The 8707-nt window shown below is 58.5% G+C and overlaps 1 protein-coding gene across 9 annotated transcripts in view; it reads left to right on the forward strand.

Annotated features, from left to right (window-relative positions):
• Positions 1-7795, forward strand: part of RARA (retinoic acid receptor alpha) — a 47122-nt gene extending 39327 nt beyond the window's left edge. For 8 of the 9 annotated variants that reach the window (XM_017497134.2, XM_017497133.2, XM_037727391.1 and 5 more), the window contains 6 exons: positions 64-205; positions 2091-2251; positions 2534-2710; positions 4498-4702; positions 5438-5596; positions 6181-7795. In XM_017497134.2, coding sequence (XP_017352623.1) covers positions 64-205; positions 2091-2251; positions 2534-2710; positions 4498-4702; positions 5438-5596; positions 6181-6398 — 1062 coding nt within the window. In that variant the 3' untranslated portion in view covers positions 6399-7795. The remainder of the gene's footprint in view (positions 1-63; positions 206-2090; positions 2252-2533; positions 2711-4497; positions 4703-5437; positions 5597-6180) is intronic. The other variant, XM_037727393.1, reaches the window with a different exon arrangement.
• The last annotated feature ends 912 nt before the right edge of the window (positions 7796-8707 follow it).

Raw genomic sequence — 8707 nt, forward strand, 5'->3', positions numbered from 1 at the left:
TGTAGCCAGGCACTGCTCCCACTGTGGGTGTGGACAACCTGACTCCCTTCCCTCCATACCTAGGGCTTCTTCCGCCGCAGCATCCAGAAGAACATGGTGTATACGTGTCACCGGGACAAGAACTGCATCATCAACAAGGTGACCCGGAACCGCTGCCAGTACTGCCGGCTGCAGAAGTGCTTCGAAGTGGGCATGTCCAAGGAGTGTGAGTGCCATGGGGCAGGGGCCTCAGGTGCTCCTAAAGACCAAGGGAGCGGGGCTCTGTGGATGTGTGTGCACATGCATGAACACGCATGCCGTGAGCGTGGGCTCACGGTTGAGGGTGGTTTGTGTGTAGCTGCAAGGACCTGTCTGCAAGTCTGCCTGTGTGTCTAGGTGTAGGTCTGTGCTCCAGGAGCGTGTATGTGTGACTGTTCTGTTTCTGCACGTCTGGCTGTGTGTGCTTGCTTATGTGTGCATGTGTACTTGCTCCAGGATGGCTTTCTTCCAGGCTTCGCTTGGCCTTGGGGTGGGGCTCAGCGGCATAGTCGGTCCCTTCTGATTGTGAGTCTTAGGGGAGGGGCTTGAATTCTGAGGGGTGCTGGGCTGGACTTAGGTGTGTATCGGGGAGTGGAGGGGCTGGCACAAGGATCCAAAGCCATTGTCTGGTTAAGTCTGGGATCCAGAGTTAGAAGAAATAATTGAGACTTCTTAGATCCCAGAGGAAATGGGGTTTCCACTTTGGGCTCAGCTGAGGCCTGATGGAGGGAGGGAGGGAGGGAGGGAAAGGCAGGACAGGGAGACCCTCTTGTGTTGAATCATGAGTGTTGCCGTGGTGACCGGTGATTGATGATGTCAGAGATAAATGACGCTGACAGACGCCTCCTTGTCTGCGTGGCCGTTGCCATGGAGCCTGAGCCTTGGGGGTTGGGATGGGGGAGGGGGCTGCAGGACCCCCTAGCCCTTTGTGGGGAGGGGGCACTGGAGAGATGGTTTTGACTGTTGCACGAAGAGCCCCAGACAGGAGTGGAGGGGACTGAAGGATCCTGCCACAGGAGCCTGGGGGTGCCTTGTCCTGAGCCCAGGAAGTGGTGGGTGCCCACTGCAAGAGTGGGAGACAACTCAGACCCACAAGCTTGGAACCCTTCATTGAAAGGCTGTCACCTCCTCCTTCCTCTGGGTTTGTGCCACCTTCTGCTCTTTCCATGGCAGAAGGACCAGGGTGGGGACCCCCTCTCCCTCCCACCACCAACTCCCCCTCTCCCTCCTACCACCAGCTCCCCCTCTCCTGGCTGCTCTGTGCCCCGGAGCTGAGCAGCTGCCATTTCAATAGAATTAAAGCTTCCGAATGATAAACGTCTTGTCACAGCTGCAATTTTCTCTTCCCAAATTATCCCCCCACTCTCCCTCTCCCTCTCCCTTTTCTCCCCTGCACTTTATTGAATTTGCAGAATCGACATGAGTGATCTCCAAATTATGCCAGCTACCCCCTCCTCGCTACCCCCTCCCTGAGCCCCTCCCCCACCCTCCCTTCCTCCCTCGTCAGCAGCCGCCACCACTGGCCCTGTGAGTGATTGTGTGTCTGGGATAATCGGCTGGTAACGACGACCCCATCGCTTCTTTAAAGCTGAGTGGTGTGTGCGGCTCAGCGCCCCTGGTGATTTGTCAGCTCCCCAGCTAATGGGGCGAGAGATTCTCCCCGCCAGGCCCCTCACTCTCAGGCTGGGGAGCCCTACTCCCCGCCTACCCCAGGAGCTGCTTAGAGCCAGTCCCAAGGGACCCCCAGGGAGACTGCAGCTGGGAGGGCTGGGCGAGTGGAGGCGGGAGAAGGACCTTTGCGTGGGGGACAGCACACAGCCAGCTGCGGGGTTTGTGTCCAGGGCCACAGCTCTGCTCATGGGGCTCCTGGGCAGAACTTGATGCGTGGGTTGGGTGGGCATAGAGGGCCGGAGTGCGTGGCGATGTCTTGCCTGCTTATGCACGCGTGCTGTGTGCGCATGCTTAAAGCTGGGGGTGACCTCCTCAGCAGCTGGTAGCTCTCTGTCAGGCTGGGGGTGGACGAAGCCCTGAGCAGCCTGCAGCTGCCCTCTAACCCCCTCTGCCTTCCACAGCTGTGAGAAACGACCGAAACAAGAAGAAGAAGGAGGTGCCCAAGCCCGAGTGCTCTGAGAGCTACACGCTGACGCCGGAGGTGGGGGAGCTCATTGAGAAGGTGCGCAAAGCGCACCAGGAAACATTCCCTGCCCTCTGCCAGCTGGGCAAATACACTACGGTATGGCTTTCCCCCGGCCTGCAGGGTGGGAGGTGCCCAGGGCCACAGGGCCAGGACGGGCCCCTCTCGGGCACCCCTTCTTGTGCCAGGCATTTCCTCTTCCCCTCTGGCTGGTTTGCTGCGTTCTTCCCTTCCCCTCTCTTCTCCCTCCCCCGCTGCCTCTTCCCAAGGAGCTCTCAGGAAGTGAAGGCCAGGTAGAGGGCAGGCCTGTGGGGGCTGGCAGAGCCAGGCCGAGAAGGGGTGCCATGGAGAAGAAGGCCCTCACTCTCCCTCCTCCCCCAGAACAACAGCTCAGAACAACGTGTCTCTCTGGACATTGACCTCTGGGACAAGTTCAGTGAACTCTCCACCAAGTGCATCATTAAGACTGTGGAGTTCGCCAAGCAGCTGCCAGGCTTCACCACCCTTACTATCGCCGACCAGATCACCCTCCTCAAGGCCGCCTGCCTGGACATCCTGGTGAGGGTCTGCACCCTGCCCCCCAGGACTGCCCCTGTACCTTGGGTGGATGTCCTTCCAGCCAGACAGCCACCCTCCTAAATGTCTGTCTGCAATCATCTGTCCAAATGCCCGCCACCCACATGTCTGCCCTTCCTCTCCCCATGTCCATGTGTCCACTTGACTCCCTGTCCACTCAGCCACCCAGCAACCAGATGTGCAGGAGCTCACTTGTTCACCATACACACATCCAGCCACCCATCCATCCAGCCATTTAGTCGGTAATAAAGATTTACCTAGGGGCCAGGTGCAGTGGCTCATACATGTAATCCGAGCACTTTGGGAGACTGAGGCAGGAGGATCGCTTGAGGCTGGAAGTTCAAGACCAGCCTGGGCAACATTGTGAGACCTGTTTCTGCAAAAAGTTAAAAAGATTCACCTAGGACCCTCTGGCCAGTGGTTGAGCTGGGTGTCGGGAACCCAGCGGTGAATGCACCACCATCCCCTCTTGAACACCTTCCATGTGAGGCAACAGATAAGTCAACAGAAGTTGCAAAACTGTGATCAATGCTACCTGGAGATGGGGGGAGGGCTCATGACTGCTTGGGCCTGAAGGATGATGTCTCAGAGGAAGTGACATCTAGGGGTTTGTAGAAGGGGCAGGTGAGAGGGTAGCCCTAACTTAGGAGCAGGAAGTGAAAGACTTGTTGCTGTAAAGCCATGCTGAGCTCAGGAGACTGCCTGGTACTCGGTCTCCTGTACCAGGGTGGCAGTGGCTTGGGCTGGAGGCCGGATGCAGGGGGTGGGGGCCGGAAGAGGCAGTGGGAACTGCAGTGTCCTCCCTGCTGTTCCTGACAAGGACTCAGTACACCTGTTCCCTCTTGGCCTACTCCAGGGTTGGGGACTTGGGATTTGATGAGGCTGTCATTTCTTTCTTTCTTTTTTTTTTTTTTGAGAGTTTCACTCGTGTCACCTAGGCTGGAGTGCAATGGTGCGATCTCGGCTCACTGCAACCTGCGACCTCCCCCTCCCGGGTTCAAGCGATTCACCTGCCTCAGCCTCCTGAGTAGCTGGGATTATAGGCACCCACCACCACGCCTGGCTAATTTTTGTAAATTTTTTGTAGAGATGGGGTTTCACCATGTTGGCTGGGCTGGTCCTGAACTCCTGACCTCAGGTGATCCGCCTGCCTCGGCCTCCAAAATGCTGGGATTACAGGCGTGAGCCATGTCGCCTGGCAGACTGTCATTTCCTTGTGGACGCCTCCGAATGTTGAGGCAGGTGATGGGTGGGAGGTATAGAGTGTTCTGTCTGCAGGGGCTCCCATCCCCACACCCCAGATGCAGGAGGCATGGTCTGGGTTCATGCAGCATGGTTCAAGCCCATACACATTTACTGAGTGCCTGTTGTGTGCCCCATCCCGAGAGCTGTAGGCAGCAGCCCAGTCCTTAGCTCCTGGAAATTCTAGGCCCCCTCTAAATCCTCTGTGTAGAGGCAGGATGCCTAGACCTGCGCTGTCCAGTACAGTAGCTGCTTGCCTCGTGTGACTATTTAAATTCAAATTAATTAAAATTAAACTCAATTCAATTCCTCAATTGCATTAGCCACATTTCAAGTACTCAGTAGTTGCATGTGGCTGGTGGCTGAGGTACTGGATGGTGCAGACATAGAACCTTTCCATCATTGTAGAAAATTCTGTCAGACAGCGTTGCTCTGGCTGCTGCCAGGTGGTCCTCCGGGAGTGCTGGTGCCAAGTGCTCTGAGTAGGTGGGGCTCAGTCCCTGAACCCGTGCATCCTCTGCACCCAGATCCTGCGGATCTGCACGCGGTACACACCCGAGCAGGACACCATGACCTTCTCGGACGGGCTGACCCTGAATCGGACCCAGATGCACAACGCTGGCTTCGGGCCCCTCACCGACCTGGTCTTTGCCTTCGCCAACCAGCTGCTGCCCCTGGAGATGGATGATGCAGAGACAGGGCTGCTCAGCGCCATCTGCCTCATCTGTGGAGGTGGGCAAGGGGCCTGGGTCTGGGGGCTGAGCTGGGACGAGAGTGCAGCCCTGGGAGACTCTTCCAGGGGACTCTTTCAGGCTGCCTCTGTCAGGCCCCTCTAGAGGGCAGGGTCTGGTCTGCAGCTACACAGCAAGGGGGCCGTGCGGGGCCTGGACTCCTGTTCCTGTTTTCTGGGCAACACTCCTTCTAGGGAAGTTAAGAGTTAGGGTTTGAGGGTCGAACCTCCCAGGGTCACCTCCTGGCCGGTGTGTGACCTTGAACAGGCTGCCTCTGAGCTTCCGTTTCTGTACAGTGGGGACAGCAACGGTCTGTAGCTCATGAGGTTGATGGGAGGATTATGGTGGTAACAGACTGAGCAGGTGCCCAGAGCAAGCCCCAGTGTATGTTGCTATTTTATTACTGTGATTTCTGCCATTTCATCTGGTTTCCAGAATAACAGGTGGGAGTGGGAGTCAACCTGGGAACCCTCCCCTGTTTGGGGATGGCACTGCCCATTTGGGGTCCCATCCCACGAACTGGGATCGTAGGGAAGGCTTTGGGCACCCCCCACCCTCAGCCCCTTTTTAAGGGCCTCTGTCCCCAGCGGTAGTGAGGACCCCATTCCCTGCCCTGTGTGGGGAGGCGCCTGAGGGCTACCCTCCTCTGTGGCCTGGGCAGGCATGCCCCCAGGTGGCCGAGGCTGGGGATGCAGCTGTGTTCCCAGCTGCTCAGTGGGTGGCTCTGCTTCCTCAGACCGCCAGGACCTGGAGCAGCCAGACCGGGTGGACATGCTGCAGGAGCCGCTGCTGGAGGCGTTGAAGGTCTACGTGCGGAAGCGGAGGCCCAGCCGCCCCCACATGTTCCCCAAGATGCTGATGAAGATCACCGACCTGCGAAGCATCAGCGCCAAGGGTGAGGCTCCCAGACCTGGAGGGGTGCTGGCCCCTGACACCTGGCCCAGGCCCCCACATCCAAGCCAGCAGCCTGCGTCTTTGTGGAGGACAATGAGACACCTGCCCCATCTGTGTCTAGGCCGAGGTCCCCCAGTGACTGCATCGTGCCCAGGTGGCCTGGCTGTGTCACCTTTGTGTGGTAGTTCAGGTCATGGCTCTGGGACCAGACACGTGGGTGTGTGTCCTTGTGCGGGTCACTTAACTGCTCTGAGCCCACAGTTTCCCTTCTGAGGGGTGGGGATAACATTAATGTTTACAGAGGAGTCAGGATAATCCCTAACGCACAGAATAGAGGGAGGAAGGGCTCGGTATCAAGCCGAGCCTGGCAGTCTGGCCCTAGACAGAGTTCAGGACCACTTTGCCCGATTGCCACCAGCCTCTGGACTTGGGGGCTTAAGAGAGCTGGTTCATGTCAAAGAACTGAATTCCAAGAAAGATGCTAATATCAGTAGGATTGATCTTCTCACCTCGAGCCAGGCTTGCTGGGGCTGGGGTGGGAGGGCTGGCTCAGCATGCTGACCTCTGTCCCCTCCTTTCCTGCAGGGGCTGAGCGAGTGATCACACTGAAGATGGAGATCCCGGGTTCCATGCCGCCTCTCATCCAGGAAATGCTAGAGAACTCAGAGGGCCTGGACACTCTGAGTGGACAGCCGGGGGGTGGGGGACGGGACGGGGGTGGCCTGGCTCCCCCGCCAGGCAGCTGTAGCCCCAGCCTCAGCCCCAGCTCCAACAGAAGCAGCCCGGCCACCCACTCCCCGTGACTGCCCACGCCACATGGACACAGCCCTCGCCCTCCGCCCTGGCTTTTCTACCGACCATGTGACCCCTGCCAGCCCTGCCCCCACCTGTCCTCCTGGGCAGTACTGGGGACCTTCCCTAGGGGACGGGGAGGGAGGAGGCAGCGACTCCTTGGACAGAGGCCTGGGCCCTCAATGGACTGCCTGCTCCCACAGCCTGGGCTGACGTCAGAGGCCGAGGCTAGGGCCGGGAACTGAGTGAGGCCCCTGGTCCTGGGCCTCAGGATAGTTCCTGGGGGGCCTCGTGTTCATCAAGACACCCCTCTGCCCAGCTCACCACATCTTCATCACCAGCAAATGCCAGGACTTGGCTCCCCCATCCTCAGAACTCACAAGCCATCGCTCCCCAGCTGGGGAACCTCAACCTCCCCCCTGCCTTGGTTGGTGACAGAGGGGGTGGGCCAGGGGCCGGGGGTTCCCCCTGTACATACCCTGCCGTACCAACCCCAGGTATTAATTCTCGCTGGTTTTGTTTTTAATTTTTTTTTGGTTTTGATTTTTTTTAATAAGAATTTTCATTTTAAGCACATTTATACTGAAGGAATTTGTGCTGTGTATTGGGGGGAGCTGGTTCCAGAGCTGGAGGGGGGTGGGTCCTGGGGGAGGGCGTGGCTCAGAAGGGGCCCCCACTCTCCTTTCATGTCCCTGTGCCCCCCAGTTCTCCTCAGCCTTTTCCTCCTCAGTTTTCTCTTTAAAACTGTGAAGTACTAATTTTCCAAGGCCTGCCTTCCCCTCCCTTGCGCTGGAGAAGCCACCAGCCCCCTTTCTCCGTCTGCCTGACCACTGGGTGTGGACGGTGGGGGACAGCTCCGGAAGGACAGGCTCCTGGCCTTGGCATCTGCCTGTACATGAGGCGTGGAGTCGGGGCAGAGCAGGGGACCCAGCAGAGTTTTCCCAGACCTGGCTCTACCGAGAGCTGCCTTCCATCAGGGCCCACATCATCCAAGCTCTCCAGCCCCCACTGTGAAGGGGCTGGCCAGGGGCCTGAGCTGCCCCTATCCCCAGCCTCAGCCACCAGCACCCCCACAGGGCCCCCAGACACACCCACACGTGCACACACACACACACACACACTATGGACAGTAGATGGGCCAACACACACTTGGCCTGAGTTCCTCCATTTCCCTGGCCTGCCCCCCATCCCCCACCTGTCCCACTCCTGTGCCCCCTCCTTGCCCCGCAGGACGGGCCTACAGGGGGTCTCCCCTCACCCCTGCACCCTTGGCTGGGGGAGCCGGCTCTGCCCTGACCTCCTCCACCCGGGGTTGGGACCCCTTCCCCTGGAGCCCGCGGGTGCACCTGTTACTGTTGGGCTTTCCACTGAGATCTACTGGATAAAGAATAAAGTTCTATTTATTCTACACACGCCTCCAGCCTCGCTGCCTCCACCCGCTCCTCTTGGTGTCTGGGCTGGGGGCTTGGGATGGGTTTCCTCATGCTCTGGGCCTGTGATGGCCAGGATGAGGACTGGGGCTGGGAGGCTGGCCAGGGCACCCCTCCAAGCTGCCTTCTGAGGCTCACCTTGTGCTGGGATCTTTGGAGACGAGGAGACAGGCCTGCCCCTTGGGAAGGCCTCAGTCTGGGGATCCACACTGCCCATGTCACGGATCCCCGGTCTGGGAGTGGGAGGGGAGAGGAGGAAAGCTGCCCCCACCTTCAGGGAACCCCTAGTCTGAGGGAGGAGGCCGGACCCCACCTCTAGATATTTCTGGTCCTTAGGAAGCCAGAGGCTGGGTCCGGACTTGACCGTCACAGCAGAAGTGACAGATGGCACAGGAGCTGCGATCAGGGATTCACAGAAACCTAAAAAGAGGCCAGGCACGGTGGCTCACGCCTGTAATCTCAGCACTTTGAGAGACTGAGGTGGGCAGATCACTTGAGGTCAGGAGTTTGAGACCAGCTTGACCAACATGTTGAAACCCCGTCTCTACTAAAAATGCAAGAAAATTAGCCGGGTGTGGTGGTGGGCACCTGTAATCCCAGCTAATCTGGAGGCTGAGGCAGGACAATCCCTTGAACCTGGGAAGCAGAGGTTGCAGAGAGCCTAGATCGCGCCACTGCACTCCAGCCTGGGCGACAGAGCAGGACTCAGCCTCAAAACAAACAAACAAACAAGAAAGAAACCTAACAAAAACAGAGGATCGGGATGGAAGTTTAGGGGCCCAGCCCTCTGCCTCCAGAGCAGGTAAGGCTAATTCTGCTAGGGGCGGCCTGCCATTTCTACTTTGGCCACCAGATGGCGAGCAGCACCTTGCTTGACTCACAGGCTGCCC

Source organism: Cebus imitator, unplaced genomic scaffold, assembly GCF_001604975.1.
Source record: "Cebus imitator isolate Cc_AM_T3 unplaced genomic scaffold, Cebus_imitator-1.0 Scaffold228, whole genome shotgun sequence".
Lineage (NCBI taxonomy): Eukaryota > Metazoa > Chordata > Mammalia > Primates > Cebidae > Cebus > Cebus imitator.